This window comes from Anastrepha obliqua, chromosome 2 (genome assembly GCF_027943255.1).
Source record: "Anastrepha obliqua isolate idAnaObli1 chromosome 2, idAnaObli1_1.0, whole genome shotgun sequence".
In the NCBI taxonomy this organism is placed as follows: Eukaryota; Metazoa; Arthropoda; class Insecta; order Diptera; family Tephritidae; genus Anastrepha; species Anastrepha obliqua.
This window is the reverse complement of record NC_072893.1, coordinates 63,307,293-63,323,899: the sequence shown is the minus strand read 5'-3', so window position 1 is coordinate 63,323,899 and position 16,607 is coordinate 63,307,293. Positions and strand designations below refer to the sequence as shown.

The 16,607-nt window shown below is 34.5% G+C and overlaps 1 protein-coding gene across 6 annotated transcripts in view; it reads left to right on the top strand.

Moving 5' to 3' along the window:
* LOC129239710 (histone deacetylase 4) overlaps positions 1–16,607 on the top strand; it is a 68,840-nt gene that overhangs the window by 7,127 nt on the left and 45,106 nt on the right. Inside the window, exon 1 of one of the 6 annotated variants that reach the window (XM_054875463.1) lies at positions 13,930–13,991. The exons of 4 other annotated variants lie outside the window; for them this stretch is intronic. Coding sequence is in view for 1 of the 2 variants with exons in the window: in XM_054875462.1 (XP_054731437.1) it covers positions 16,452–16,476 (25 nt within the window). In the remaining variant the exon portion in view is untranslated. Of the gene's footprint in view, positions 1–13,929; positions 13,992–16,341; positions 16,477–16,607 lie in introns of those variants that run through there. One more of the 6 variants, XM_054875462.1, reaches the window with a different exon arrangement.

The window sequence follows — 16,607 nt, the reverse complement described above, 5'->3', positions numbered from 1 at the left end:
TGTTCACATCTAAGTTTTACAATTAAAATTTCCATCTAAAAAAATTCGAGCATTCGTTGGAAAAAAAAAAAATCAAATCAAATTTGGAGCCACTTTAAACTTGAACAATATTATACTAAATATTAAATTAATATGCATACCCAAAATTTTCCTAACAATTCTGAGTAGAAAGTTTGAAATTTCGATAGAAATTTGTTTAATATTTTTTTAACTTTTCACAGAGTGTGAAAGTTTGTGTTATGTGGCTTTTGTTGTAGTATGACCTACATACATTTATTTTTATAAAAAAGAAAATTAAAGAAATAGTCAAAACTTAGCAAAATGTCTTGCTTTTACCCACTTACTAGGCAAAAAGTGATGATAACAAATTTTTAATATGCTCTGTAGTACAGGGTGGTCTAAATTGTGTTTTTTTTAATAAAAAAATTAATTCTTGCGATATATTAATGGTTATTCGAAATACTAAACATTCCCATTACACTGTGCAACAGCATTTGTGGGTGCGCAAATGTAGTAAATTTCTTTGCTATGGCAATTTTAACTTTGCCATATTTTGTCTAAGTGTTTTAAGAATAAATAAAAAAAGAGTTAAGATATACATATGTATGTCGGAGAAAAACATATTGGTAAAGTGTGTATAATAAAATTTTACCAGCAATATTTTTGTAGAACATTTTAACCCATTAGCTCTTTCACGAAAGGGTCGTTTTGGCCCCTCTTTTTTTTAGAAAGTGCACATAAAATGTCATTTTGACGTTCGCTAGAGGGTTAAAATGTTCTAGAAAATTATTTGCCATAAAATTTCACTAGGGATCCCCTCAGACAAAATCTTTGTACAAAGTACAGATTCTTCTCGTAAAATTTTACTATATGCACCTTAACAACATGGTTCTCTCCGATATGTACTTTTAATATTAGGTCGGTGCCACATCATAGGGAATTCGGCAGCAAAGTTCTGCTGCTCATTTCCAGGTTCATTACGCTCGTCCAAAATCAGTCGTTGTTCAGGCGGCAATGAAGTAATAGGAACAATTTTCTTATATCATCAAAACACAATCTCAGTTTAGCTGTAAACAAATCGCTGCCACACCCCCTGTTATGTCGGTCTGATGTTGGCCACACCTTTTGAATTCTTTTAATCATGGTTACATCGGTTTTTTTTTTAATTTATTGAATGAGCTGCCAATTCGATATCATTCGTATATGATGCATTGGAAAAATTAAAAACAAGTGGGCCAAGAACCTTAACTGAGACAAACTGTATGTTGTAATTATTGCTGTGCCCTCTCGGGGAGGGTTTTAAGTAAACTAAATATCAACAATGGGTTTCTCGTATCCCGAAATCTCATACATACATTTTCTTCTAAAAAAATATAACAAAAAATAATTATTATAATTAGGGACTAATAATTAAAATTAAAAATAAGGAGGTTCGAAATTTATTCTAGAGATTTACAACCGTGGACTCTTTTGCTCAAAATTGTCAGGAGAATACTTCTGTCGCCGAAACAAAGTAGAGAAAAATTTGAACCCCCTCTGATTGAAAAGTAATGAGCCTTATTTTTTTTAAGCAGTTTTATTAAACCTTTTGGCTTATACAACTAATATTCTTCAAAATAGGACCGTTGAGCGTCAATACACCGCTATCAGCGGGTCCTTCCACTGCAGGAAACATTTTTTAAACTCATCTGCCGGAATCGCGTTCAATTCGGCTGTCACAGTTTTTTGGATCGCCTCGATGGAGTCGAAACGCCTCCCCTTCAGCTTTCTTTTCAGGCGCGGGAACAAGAAGAAGTCCGGAGGGGACAGGTCTGGGCTGTAGGGAGGGTGGGGAAGCACCGGAACCCTCATCTTGGCCAAGGCAGAGGTGCAGAAGAAGGCGGTTCACATCTTCGTCTGTTTGCGTCGTCGAAGGCCTTCCAAATCGCTGTTCGTCCTCGACGTCCTCCCGGCCTTCGTTGAACGACTTGTGCCACCTTTTACCTGGGCACTGGACAGAGATTGGTCCCCGTAAGCCTCCTTAAGTAGCCCAATGGTTTCGGTACTCGTTTTGTTTAGCTTTAAGCAAAATTTAATCGAGTAACGTTGCTCCAACGATCGCTGCATTTTCGCTGCAAAATCCTAACACACTTTTAAAACAGCATTCACGCGCGGAGCGATGTTGACTGCACCGCTGTTGCCAGCGAACTGGGACCAGTTTCTAGTGGAAGGGGAAGGTCCAACGATCAATTTCCCCCACCAGCCGATTCGGTTGATCGCTTGGCAGACGCTCTGCGCGGGAAGGCTCGTTACTTTTCAATCAAACCCTGTGTTTTTTTCCAAATGTGCATCCAATGCACGTTTACATATGTCAATTCTTTTCTGTATTGACCATACTTGGACTTTATTGACCCCACGGAAAGTTCTCCGTAAGCGCTAAATCAGGGGCTCTTGGTAGCCAAATAAAATTATTCTTCCCTAGAATCTCGTTTGCAATAAATTGATTGTTCCATTGGCCTCGTGGCATATCGCAATCTACTTGAAACCACATATTGTCACTGTCCATGCCAACAATCGGCCCAAAAACATTGCTGACATATGTACGGGTATCTTCACTAATGGCAAGCGCACTTCTAACTGCATTTTCTGCAATGTTTTCTCTTAAAGCTGATGTATAGTTCTTTATCTAGCCAGTTTTTCTCTGTTGAACGATTATAACGACCGAAAAAATCCACAATTTTGGAAAAAATAATTTTCACAAATCCACCATTTTCGTAGTGGAATCCAATTACTTTGTGAAGGTTAAAGGTCTCAAAGTTATTTCACTTTATTTTGGCGGAAATGATAGAAAAGGTTTTTTCGCCCCTCGGCAAGCAATGGCAAGCGTCCAAGTATATTTCTGCCATGGAAAAGCTTGAGGTTTTGGCTCAATGTATTTTTTTTTTTGTTCCTTGTTCACTCCTCTCGGGAGCATAGGGCCTCGACAAGACTCAGTTTTGCGTTGGTTTTATTAATTTATACTGTGGGTAAAAAGTAAGGTGAATTTGGTTGTAAATCTTTATTTATTCTTGTAAATTAATTTCATCTCCTTCAAAATAATCCCCTTTCGATGAAATACACTTATGCCAACGATTTTTCCAATCGCCGAAACATGCCAAACATTCCATTTCCGGTATAGCCATCAGCACCTTCTTCGATTCAGCTTTTATCTCCTCAATCGACTCGAAACACGTTCCCTGGAGTGGTCTCTTGAGTTTTGGGAATAGCCAAAAGTCACACGGAGCCAAATCAGGCGAATACGGTGGTTGCGGAACGATATGCGTGGAATTTTTGGCGAAATGGTCACGAAGAACGAGTGCAGTGTGAGACGGTGCATTATCGAGATGCAAAAACCAAGAGTTGTTGGCCCATAATTCTGGTCTTTTTAGACGAATTGCTTCACGTAAACGACGCATAACGCTCAAATAATATTCCTTATTAACAGTTTGGTCAGGTGGAAGGAATTCATAGTGCACCACACCACGAAAATCGAAAAAAACTGTCATCATGACCTTTATTTTTGAACGACTTTGACGTGCTCTTTTCGGTCTGGCCTCGCCTTTAGCACGATATTCGCTTGATTGGTCGGTTGTTTCAGGGTCGTAAGCATAAGTCCAAGTCTCATCTCCCGTAATGATGGTTTTGAGCTTGCTGATAGTCTAAAAGCATTGTTTCACACACATCAACGCGACGACTTTTTTCCAAAAAATTGAGAGTTTTCGGTACCAAACGAGATTTGACTTTTCGTAGGCCCAAATGGTCTTTCAAAATGGTTTTCACAGATCCTTCTGATATTCCGATCATATCAGTAAGGTCTTTAACAGTCAACCGACGGATTTTGGGCCCTAACACCTTCACTTTATTGACGTGTTAGTCATCTGTTGACGTCGATGGTCGTCCGGAGCGCTCCAAGTCATCAACACGTTCTCGACCCTCTTTGAAGTCTTTGTACCACTTATAAACATTTTTCTGCGACTTGGTCGAATCACCAAATGCCTTCTGCAACTTGCTAAACGTTTCCGCAGCCGAAATTTCATTCCGCAAACAAAATTTGATGGCACTTCTCTGCTCAATCAAATCAGACATTGTAAAAATCGAAAAATGCACTCTTGGTCATTTGGTAAACATAAGCGTAAATATATTACTGATAATGACATTCACATGAAAGTTGGCCCAGATGTTATTAACAGTGCTGCGAACTCATGGAAAAAATAACTAGAGCGAAATTTTAATCCCGCGAAGTTTGACAAATAAATTCACCTTACTTTTTAGTATTATGATTTCTGACAGGGTAGGTGATTAGCCTGCCGCTCAATGTATAGTTCAAATCAATTTCTTAGAGAAAAAAAGCTATAAAAAAGTTTTTACCCAGAGCAAAAATATGGAATTTTAATTTATTTAAAAAATTTAGCATTGCTTAAAAAATTGCTGGGAAAGCTACAAGAAGTCAAAATGTTATAACCATTTTTTAAGAGATGATAAATAATATGCAATAATATGAAAAGGGTGCACTCACCAGGCGGTATCAGCTACAGATAAGAGAACAATTATGCGATTAGCTTGCAACTTATTCCTCTCAGGCTAAAATTAAGAACGGAAGCCGGTTAAGTGTCGGACCTGCAACTGTCAAGCGTGTTATTAAAAGTCTTAATCATTTGAAAACAAAAACAGAAAATAAAGAATAAATGACTTATAATATGTATTTTGTTTTATCTGATGAGAGAAACTTTAAAACGGCTGGCCTGAGTGCTACCACAACTTTCTACTTCCTTGTTTTAATTAAAAATAACCTTTTTCTGAATTGTTATCGGAGTGGATCGCCTTAATATAATTGTTTGTTACAATCAAATTGGATTTTCAGTCAAAAGCAGTTGTTAGCTGGATATATATAAATGTATAATTGGCGCTTACCCCTTTTTGGGTGTTTGGCCGAGCTGCTCCTCCGGCGGCCGAGCTGGATAATCCGGCGAAACATTAAAATAAGAAAATGTATTGGAAAATTTGTGGGTATGGATTGCCCGAAAAGCGCACAAGTTTAATCGTGGATGGACTTGGACTGTTTGAAATATATTCTACTGCTATTCTATTCCAAATTGAATTTTATGGCAATAGGTAATAACCAGTATTTGCTTTTAATTCGCCAACCACTTAGCATTGTACAGGGAGGTCCATTTAGTGTTTGAAATTCGCATTATCGATGGCTTTTCACTTTGACAGGTGAAATAACATTTGTTATGTGACAGATAGTTTATGGTTAGGCGTTTAAAAAACGGTAAACTTGGTAAATGCTACACCAATCATGCAGAGAGCCGATTCCAAAGTTAAAACATGAATTCGAAATTGACATTGGGGAGATAAGTGCCGAAACTCTATCCTATAGCCCCGATATCGCACACTGTGACTGTGACTGTTTTTGTTGTCTAAAATGAAGTCGCATCTCAAGGAAACCCATCATGGTGCCATACAGTAGGTTAAGGAAACTGTAATTCTAACAGTGCTGAACGGGTTAATTTCCGAGAATTGCGAAGGGTGCTTCTAAGCGTGGGAACAGCGATGGAATGGTTGTGTAGAGTTAGAAGGAAATATGGTGAAGGTCGATAATAAAATTTTGCTAGGCGCTGCTTTTAAGGTAAACTTTCATTTAGTACATAATTAGCTAATAAGAGTCGGAAACATAATTCAAAAGAGACTCTCAACTTCTAATTCGAGCTATTAGGACTCGGCTTATTTGGCATGTATCGTAAAAGTGACAGCTACATACATACATACATATGGAAGGCGCCGTAGCTTAATGGGCTGATGTTTGACTACCATTCGAAAGTGCCCATGCTCAAGTCTCCAGGCATGAAACATCAAATGGTACAACAAGGTTTTTCTAATAGCGGTCGCCCTTCGGCAGGCAATGGCAAACCTCCGAGTGTATTTCTGCCATCAAAAAGCTCCTCAAAAACGATCTGCCCTTCGGAGTCGGCTTAAAACTGCCAAAACCCCAATGTTTTCGTTGCTTGTGTGGCACGTAGCGCCATCTTGTTGAAAATTGTCGAGATCAATAACATCCAATTCCGGCCATAAAAAATCATTAATCATCTCCATTTACCGTAACTGTTGCTACAGCTTCTTTTTCGAAAAAGTAAGGCCCAATGACTCCGCTGGACCTTAAACCGCACCAAACAGTCACACGTTGAGGATAGAAAGGCTTTTCAACAATAACTCTTGGATTTTTTTAGCCCCAGATTCGACAAGTTTGCTTGTTGACGAAACCACCGAGGTGGAAATGGGCCTCATCACTCAAGATGATTTTTCGATGGAATTCCGGATAATTTTCATGCATTTTAACGACCCAATCAGCAAAGACACGACGTTGTTGATGATCGGTCGGCTTGAGTTCTTATGTTAACTGGACTTTATAAGCCTTAATACCCAAATCTTTATGCAAAATACGGTGTAATGACGTTTGTGGAATGCTTAATTCCAAAGAACGCCGAGGAATGGACACACCTGGGTTTTCTTTAACACTTTCAGCTACAATAGCAATATTCTCGGCTCTTCTTAAGCGCCGTGCATGGGTTTTCTTCTTCGCATCAATAACTTGTCCCAACAGCTCGAATTTTTTCACCAATTTCTGTATTGCAGTCCGACAGGGTGCTTCACAATGACCCTAAAATGTTCGGGTTTTACGAACCGTCTCTGGCAAATTTTCACCATTTTTATAGTGAATTTTAATAATTTCAGTGCGTTGTTTAAGCGTGTATCGTTCCATTTTTATTAATGACGTAGTTTCTACTTGTCAAATATCAAAAAATGACAGCTTCAAAAGTGACATCTACCGAAATAGCGGACTTTTCAAAATAACACCTGTTATTGGAAAATCCTTTATATACGAAATTATATATATTTTAACGAAAGTAGCACATCTTACTGAAAAGCTCATGAATGTGTCAACTAAATTGTTTATTCTAACTTGTCACCGGGCAATCAGTATAGAAACTTTTTTGACAGAATGTATTTATGCTTTGTGATTTTCGGAGCATCTGCCTTGACATTCATAAACTAGCAGCTTTTCGCTCTTTTATGTACACATCTCCAAACATACATGTGTACATACAAATGTGGTATTTTTTTCGTATGTAACTGTGAATGTATCTAAAGACTTTGGATTCGGTTAAACCCTTCAGTTATCCAGTAAACACTCCAATCGTCATAAATCCTTCTACAATACTTACAATTACACGAGTATTTAAACTATTTATATATGTACATACATATACATATATGTATGTATATATATCTGAATACATGCATAATAAACGAATATATGTACATACACACGCATCCAAAAAGCACATAAAGAGAGAAGCAATTTCGTTGTATAAAAAGCTGAAAAGGAATCAGCAGAATACTGAAGGAAACCTACGTTTATTGATTTTAGTTATTTTTAGAAATTACTTGCCTTCACAGCAGTTTATCATGAAATAAATATTCTGCAACTTTACGAAACAAGAAATGGGGGAAAAGAACGGTAAGTAAGTCGCTTTCTTCTTGCCGGCTAACTTTCTTATGTATGGATGTGTGTGTGGCTGCTCTTTCCAATGAACATTTCATAGGCACACAACCTGTATGAGTGTATGTACGTGTATTAACTACACACCTGCCGAGGTGCGGTTTCTCTATACACATACATAAGTACGTACATAGATATGTATTCGTAAGCATTACCTTCACATTGAAGGTTCCACTGTTTGCAGTAGCTCCGTGTTAGCTTTTTGAAAAGAAGGAGTGAAAGAAGGATAGCAAACAGTTGGAGGAAGTAGCTGAAACATTAGAAGAACTAGCATGCAGCGCATACATACATACATATATATGCATACATAAGTGAAATGGGAAAGAAAACCAATACAACGTGGCAAGGTTAAGTGAATTAAGGCAGGACAAGGTAATGCTAGAGACTTTTTTTTACCTAAATAAAAAGTATTTATGTAGAGGTGTGCATGTAGATTTTAAAATCTATTGTTCTAACAAGTAAAAGTAAAAGTTTGACCAACAACGCATTTAGTAGGCGCGTGTGGAGGATAATAATCCATGTAAATATAATATTTATGTATACATACATACATACAAATTAGAATTTGGAAATCATTAAAAAGTGGTTGCCTTGATGATGACGGCTGCCATGGCAGTGTGGGGCTAATTTCAACTTCAGATGCTTGTGATATTTTGAGGAGACGTAGATTCAACGGTGGTGTTTCCAATGTGTTTCCAATGATGCCTACAAGTCCACACATTCCGTGTTGTAGCCTGCTCAAGTACTGCAAGTATTTCTGGAGAATATTATATTATTTATTGGGCAGCTCATTTTATTTGTTGTGAGTGGCTCTCGGTGAGTGGATAATCGGCGTAGACTTTAAAGTTGTTTATTAAGCGTTTTGCATTGAAGAGAGTAAGAAATTTGAGCAAGATTTAAATTTTTTTTGATATTTGTTAAAGCAAATATAGGCTATTATTTCATCAATGTTAAATTTCTGGCAGTTCAGAGCGAGAAAATTATTCAAGTGCATTTTGCGGGCTACTATTAACAGGACAGAGTGGAACCATACGAAAAGGAGTGTTAGATGAGTAGGCTGAAGTGTGTTCATAAAGAGGTGGTTAGTGTCATGCTGGATATCTTCATAAATATGTCGGGCACACATCATCCAACATCCTCAGCAACTTCTCTAATTGTGATTCGACGATTCTCTATAACTATTTTCTTCACTTTCTCAACATTTTCATCGGTTGTTGATGTGTTGGGGTGTACAGACCGATTACTCTCACCGTATGCCACTGTCAACATTTCAAGTGTTTTTGAGAACTTGAATTCGATTTTTTACACAAAATTTGATGAAACTTCTTTGATCCATTTTTTTCGATAGCAGAAAATCGCCAACCACGCAAAAAACTTGTGTTATTTATGGCTCTCACAAACAAACTGACCATACTATATTGCTAAAACCGTGAACATATCTTCGAGACGAGTGTGCGAACATAAAAAAATAATAGTTGCGAAATTTGAAAGGGCACCTTATTTTCTTAACACACCTCGTATACCACCTATTCCATTTTTTAATTTTAATTACTTCTTTTTATAAAATTATTTCATGACCAAGACCACAACAAACCAAGTTTCAAACTTTGTACAAGGTTTATAAAGTTTCGAAAATTTGTTATTAAAACTTAACATTTTCTCATTAGATAAAAAAAAATTGATACGCCCCCATTCGATTTTAATATAATAAAGTGCAATTTCAAAGTAGCTCAGAATTCTCGCTGATTTTTGATAATTTTTCCCCCTTGAATGTGTTGCGCATTTCCTTCATATAATGAATGCGCGACATCTTTTTTTAATTCTGTTTAAAATTTTTGAAATGTTGATGAAAATTTGTCGAATTTTTTAATCTTATACAAAGTTTGAAACTTCGAGTGTTATGGTTTGTAATATACGAGTGTATGTATAATTGGCGTTTATATCCATTGCTTGGGTATTTGGTCGAGCTCCTCCTCTTCTTTGAGGTGTGCATCTTGATGCTTTTCCACAAATGAATGGGCCTACAGTTTTAAGCCGACTGCGAATGGTAGACAGTTTTTATGAATAGCTTTTTCATGGCAGAAATACTCTCGGAGCTTTGTCATTACTGGTAATCAGGCACCGACCTATTCGGCCACGACAGCCGCCTTCATAGAAGGAACTATATATATGTATATATATAATTGGCGCGTACAGCCTTTTTGGGTGTTTGGCCGAGCTCCTTCTTCAATTTGTAGCGTGCGTCTTGATGTTGTTCCACAAATGGAGGCACCTACAGTTTCAAGCCGACTCCGAACGGCAGATATTTTGATGAGGAGCTTTTTCGTGGCAGAAATACACTCGGAGGTTTGCCATTGCCAGCCGAGAGGCGACAGCTATTAGAACACTATTTTTCTTAATTTTGGTGTTTCCATCGAGATCCGAACCAACGTTCTCTCTGTGAATTCCGAATGGTAGTCACGCACCAACCCATTCGGCTACGGTGGCCAATGGCGAATGAACTATATTTGTATAAAAAGTAATAGTCGAAATTAGAAAATAAACAAGTATGTAAATAAACAGATAAGAAGTTATGTGTTTCATTTGAATTAAGAAAAAACTCTAACTTAGAAGGCCCTGTACCTGATAGATTCTATAACTTTTTAAAACCAACTTAATCCCTGTGCCCATTTCTATGTCCGCAACTGTACATATGTATATGTACTACATAAATAAATACGCAAACCAACTTATTTGTATTCTCATTTCCTAGCGTTTTTCATATTGTGTTTTGGTTTCTATTTTCGTCTCTTGTGCTTTGTTTTTATTTTACAAATAACTTAGATGATACCCTCAAGCTAACACTGCACACCAACACTGAAATATCCACTCCCCATAAAAACGCACACTACTAAAACATTCTCCACTTGCACTTGTATCTTTTCTGTTATTTCACTCATCTATTTTGTCATTCTGTTATTTCGTCGTTATATCGGTTCGATGTTAAGTTGGTACGCCACCCAATTCTTATCTGCTCTTTCACCCAGTTTGTATCGCAATTGAATGTGGGTTTTGAATTTTGCTACTGTACTCAGTTACTCTCTGTGCTCTTCCGTTTATTCTCGGCAGCCACTCTCGGGAGTACCATATTCGCTTTACCTAGCATATTGTGTGTATGTATATATGCATATATAAATATGTATATACCTGCGTACCTAGTAAATATGTGCTGTACAGAGTTGCATATGTAATCGCGTGTATGTATTGACGACAGCGGTAGTGTTTTGTTTTTTGTTGTTTTAATTACTTGTTTCTGTTTCTAAATATACTATCCACTGCTATGCACGATTTATAAGCGAGTCTAAAAATAAAACAGCAGGTCACGGCCTATTCAAGCACATAACAGCGTATATACATATGTGTGTATGTACGTAGATATGTATAATATTTACTTACTTATATATGTATGTAAGTATATCGAATACTGTTTTGCTTTTTACATTTATTTTTTCTTCGACTTAATTCGATTTCGCTTTATACGAGTACAGGCGTTTAATGTAATACTGATAAGTAAAATAGAAATAAATATTTATAATGAAGAAGCTGAAAATGTTCACTTAAATCGCAGATGTTTTCTGTAAGAGTCGACCAATGGAATAATAAAATAAATAAGTTCAGAGCCCCCAGATGTATGTCTGTATTTTAATTTTTTTTTTTTTCAAAATATGCGAATATGGCATAAATAATGAGCCAGCATTCCAAGAACCAAGCTATTATTGTGAAACACCTACATACATACGCATGTGCAAATACATACATATGTACATATTTATATTCATATACAAATGTGTGTACGTGCACTTGTTCATATGTATGCACATTCATAAGCTCTTAGACTAAGTTTACTTTTATCCTTTGAATTAACCCTGGAACTCAAGATGATTAAAAAAAACAATAAAAACACATTAGTAGTTAGTTTCATGATTTTAATTATGGCAAATGAGTTTACGCCTACGTCATCCACGTAAGCGGCGCTTATTTTACATTATCCTAAGGCACCAATTTTCTTTTATTTTTTCTATTCGGTTTTCGAATTCGTAAAAGTTGCTGTCTTATATGGATAGATCAATGACTTCAAATGGCCTCACGAACTTAAAAAAAAAATCACCTTGCTCTAACCCTTTTCGGACCCATAGCTAAAATACTTCTGTAACTTTGAACATTTTTGGCAATAACATATAAAGTACAATATTTGCCAGCCTAAAATAAAAGTAGCTTATTAATTGGGTGCCATGTGTCTTTCATAATTTTCTATGATGAGCACAATTTACGCATTCTTTAAAAGTGAAAAAAAAAAGGTTAAATAAGGTTAAAATGCATTACAATTTACTTGCAGGGCTCATTTTCATAAACTATAAAATGATCATTAAAATGACACAAATTATGAAATAGCGGCACTTTAAAACAACACATACAGCAAATAAAGAGCACAATTTCCACCAACCTGTATGATTAACGCATCAGGGTTAGAACATTTTGAACCCTTTCATCACGCTTTGATTCCCAATCCCCAATCTTTCAAAAGAAGGGAGTTTTCGAAGGAGAAAGCTTTATGGTAGTCAGCAATTTCGTTTCTTTTATCACTTACATGGTTCTCAACTAGGCAAACGGTACCTACCATAATATAGACGTTTTAAAGTTTCGCCCAGTGAGAGTTTTTGGGAGAAGGCATACGAAGCGGTGCCAATCTCAAATCTTTCATTTTTAGTAATTTGTTGCAGTCTGCTAGCCATTTCTAATAGCAAAATGGATGTTGTTGCTTTTGAACAAATCAAACCCTTCAACACGCAATGCAATTTGGCACACTATTTTTTAGAAGATCGTATGATGGGGGGGAAATTTTGCCATTTGCTTTTGGTAACATTTACTTAGATTTGAAAGACTTGAAATAATTTAACCTGTATCATGGGTCATTACTAAAAATAAGCTATTGAGCCTAACAATTATTGTGATATCGATACGCATACATATGTAGGTATGTATGTACGTATATATTTCTACAGTTATGTTGCAAATAATAGTTGCTCATATAATAAATATATTTACAATAATGTCATTTGAAAAATGTATACTTAAATGTCCTTGAAATTCCCTAATGTATGACTTTGAACAAAAAAAGTAATAATATAAACCGCAACTATGTACGTTCTTATAAAATAAAGTATACGCAACGTGTACCTCTGTTTACTCTTCGCCTTTGCAACTTTAAAGTACCGTAAGAAATTAAACTTACAAGAGAATGGATGTCTGAGTATGCATCATTATTATTTAAAATCTATGGTTTCTCGTGCATATGGAATTTTTCTTCGATAACAAAAAAAATTGATTTTTGTCGCACAGTGTGTATATGTATTTTAATTTCAGAATAATCGATTGTGAGTACGAAAAAATAAAGATATCTTAATTTTTCTCAGAACAAAACATTTTATTAAAATGACTTTGCTAAATATCCTCCGGGACCGATTTGTATCGATTTGGCGTTAAGGCAACTAAGCTTTAACAGAGGGAAGTCTGTTTTGCATTTCAAAATATTCTGTGGTTTTTAGAGTGGCCTATTGTGATGTAGTGGTCCAACAGTTAAAAAAAATTAAATTAATCTGCTTCGGTATGGCTTTTAATATTTTTCAATGAGACTTGATGTATCTGCATTAAGTTCTATTTGTTTCGATGAGTTAAATAAATCCTTTTGCAATATACTCTTTTGCACTGAAGGTGTAATTTATCGTTTTAGCTTTACGTTTAAATGGCCGGAAACCATTTTACTGCATTGCGACCGTTGTTTTAAAATTCCAAACATTTCGGCGATTCTTCTAGAATGATTTTTATATATTCCTAGCCTTATTATTTTTCACATAACTGTATATCTACATAGTATATCGAGCAGGTGTATAGAGATTTTGTGTACTTTTAGTATAAGCAATATAGCCAGTTCAACAGAATAAAAAATTTGATTTGATAATCGAATATTTATTAGAAAGAAGTAAACTGAGAAACAGTTGGAACGAATGCCAGACTAATAGAGGTTGTATACTCACGAGTGGCTCCTTCCGATTTCGATGTACAAACACACATGCGCCAAAAAGTCGGTGAGAGCATAACAAACGCTTGCGGCCAATAACAACCACAAAAGCCGAGACACTTACCCGAATATTTTGTTTTTATATACAACTTTTGAGTTCCTAGTATTTACATTCATATACAAATGTGTATATGTATGATGTATCTGCGAGTAATGGACAAGTTGGGTACTCACTGCCCAATGAAATTGATAAAGCACATTGCTTTTATTCGTAATTTAGCTCGTGCTCGCACCAGTCAGATTCAGTTGGCGGCCAAAGCTGATCGTTTGTCGGTCACTCGGAATCGAAACACGGTAAATAAGAAATAAAAAACAAGAAACAAATTAAATAATTCTTTCGAAAAGTGATGTGAAACAAACCAGAAGTAAACAAACAACAATAATTGAAACAATTTCAAAGTAGAAATAAATAATTGAGAAACGTCTCGTTTACATCGTTTAAACTTTTTATTATTATTACTTGTATTATCAGTAAACAGAATAACTGAGAAGAAGCAAGGAAAAATAAAAACAAAAAATAAATTTCATCAAACAGAATCCCAAATACTGAAATCAAGAGTGACTTCCTTTACATTTATTTTCGTTTGCATTTGTAGTTATCAGTCAAATAAATAAATGTTGAAATATTGTCCTTTTTTCAAATTTGTGAATTCATTGTGTGGATATTTGTGGGAAATCCAAGTGCGCATATTTGTCTGATCTTAAATTTTGCATAAGCACATACATACATACATATAAAACATTGGGAAAATACCCATGTGTTCTCCCGACTTTTTTAAAAAAAGGGGTATAAGGGGGGGTAGAGGGGGTATTCTACTATCCAAAAGTGAAAACTTCACTTGCCGGAGCCTTATAGTTTTTAAGTTATTTGAGTTTAAAAATTGTAAAATTGACCAAGAATCCTCCTATTTTGGTTACTACAACCAGCCGAAGTGCTGCCAGACATCGTATAAATAAACAATTTTAGAAGATAATAAATGACTAGAAATACAAAATTTTACAAATTATTTCTATATTATATACGTCTATTCATATATATATATATAGGTATATTTATGGATATATGTATATATTTATATACATATATATATTAATGCTTGATTTTCAGTAAAGTATGTTTGATTGTATGCATTTTGAATATATGATATATATATTTTTAATTCCAAATTTTCACTATATTATGAATATATGATATATGTATATATATACATATATATATTTAAAAAAAAAGAAAAAAAAAAGCGCCGCAGGCGAAAATTTGGAATAAAAAATCGCGCGATTTTTAATTCGAAATTTTCACTATATTATACATATATATATTTAAAAAAAAAGAAAAAAAAAGCGCTCCAAATTTTCACTATATTATACATATATATATTTAAAAAAAAGAAAAAAAAGCGCCGATATATATATATACATATATATATTTAAAAAAAAAAGAAAAAAAAGCGCCGCAGGCGAAAATTTGGAATAAAAAATCGCGCGATTTTTAATTCCAAATTTTCCTTATATTATGAATATATGATATATATATATACATATATATATTTAAAAAAAAAAGAAAAAAAAGCGCCGCAGGCGAAAATTTGGAATAAAAAATCGCGCGATTTTTAATTCCAAATTTTCCCTATATTATGAATATATGATATATATATATATATGTACATATTTATATTTAAAAAAAAAAGGAAAAAAAAGCGCCGCAGGCGAAAATTTGGAATAAAAAATCGCGCGATTTTTAATTCCAAATTTTCACTATATTATACATATATATATTTAAAAAAAAAGAAAAAAAAGCGCCGTAGGCGAAAATTTGGAATAAAAAATCGCGCGATTTTTAATTCCAAATTTTCCCTATATTATGAATATATGATATATATATATACATATATATATTTAAAAAAAAGAAAAAAAAGCGCCGCAGGCGAAAATTTGGAATAAAAAATCGCGCGATTTATTATTCCAAATTTTCACTATATTATGAATATATTATATATATTCTTTTTTATATATTAAATATCTATATATAAAAAAGAATAGTTAAAAAATTTTAAAAAGAATATATACACTTTAGAGGTTGTAAACCCCCATTCCCTCATATTCTAACAGAAAAGAGTGTGTGGAAATTATGTTCCTATGTTGCTTCGTTTTCAATCGCATTCTATTATTTTTTTTTTATTTTTTGCTTCTGGCAGCACTCCATTCAGCCATGCTTTTCAGTTATTGTAAATTTAGCTGGCATATTTGGAGTTAGCAACTTAAAAATGCAATATAAATGGTTAATTTGTGGTATAAATAAATAAAAAGAGTTAAAAACGTGTGTGTATGTTAATATAGTTTCAATATTTATTAAAATAAATGTGATAAATGCACCTATTCTATCAAAATTTGGTGAAGGTAAAAGACAAACTTTATCAACAAATAACTTAAAAACTATTATTAACAGAATAGTGTTAGTGCTAGTTTTAGCAAAATAAGCAAGAAATGAACACCTCCTGTGAATTTCATTGAAAAATTCGTAATATTTCTCTCAAAACAAGTGAGGGGAGAACACATGGAGTCGGAGCCAAAACATTTATTCTAGCTTCGTGCAAATATAAATATAAATACATATATGTATACGTAAATTTCTAACCAAATAACGGGTACTACTTTAAAATTAAACTAAAAACGTTCGATATGTGTTGATGTTTTTCTCGTAAAAAATGTGTCTCAATAGTGTTTGCATTTAATTAAAAACTATTCGATGTGCTAATGGCGGCATTACCATGTTACACAGGTACATACATACATATGTGCATATGCTGATATATAGTAGGTTGATTTGAGAATGAAATAAATTATGTTATCGCTTGAACATGTAAACATACATAATATTTTCTAAGCGCCGTAAACACGCGCTCGCATTGA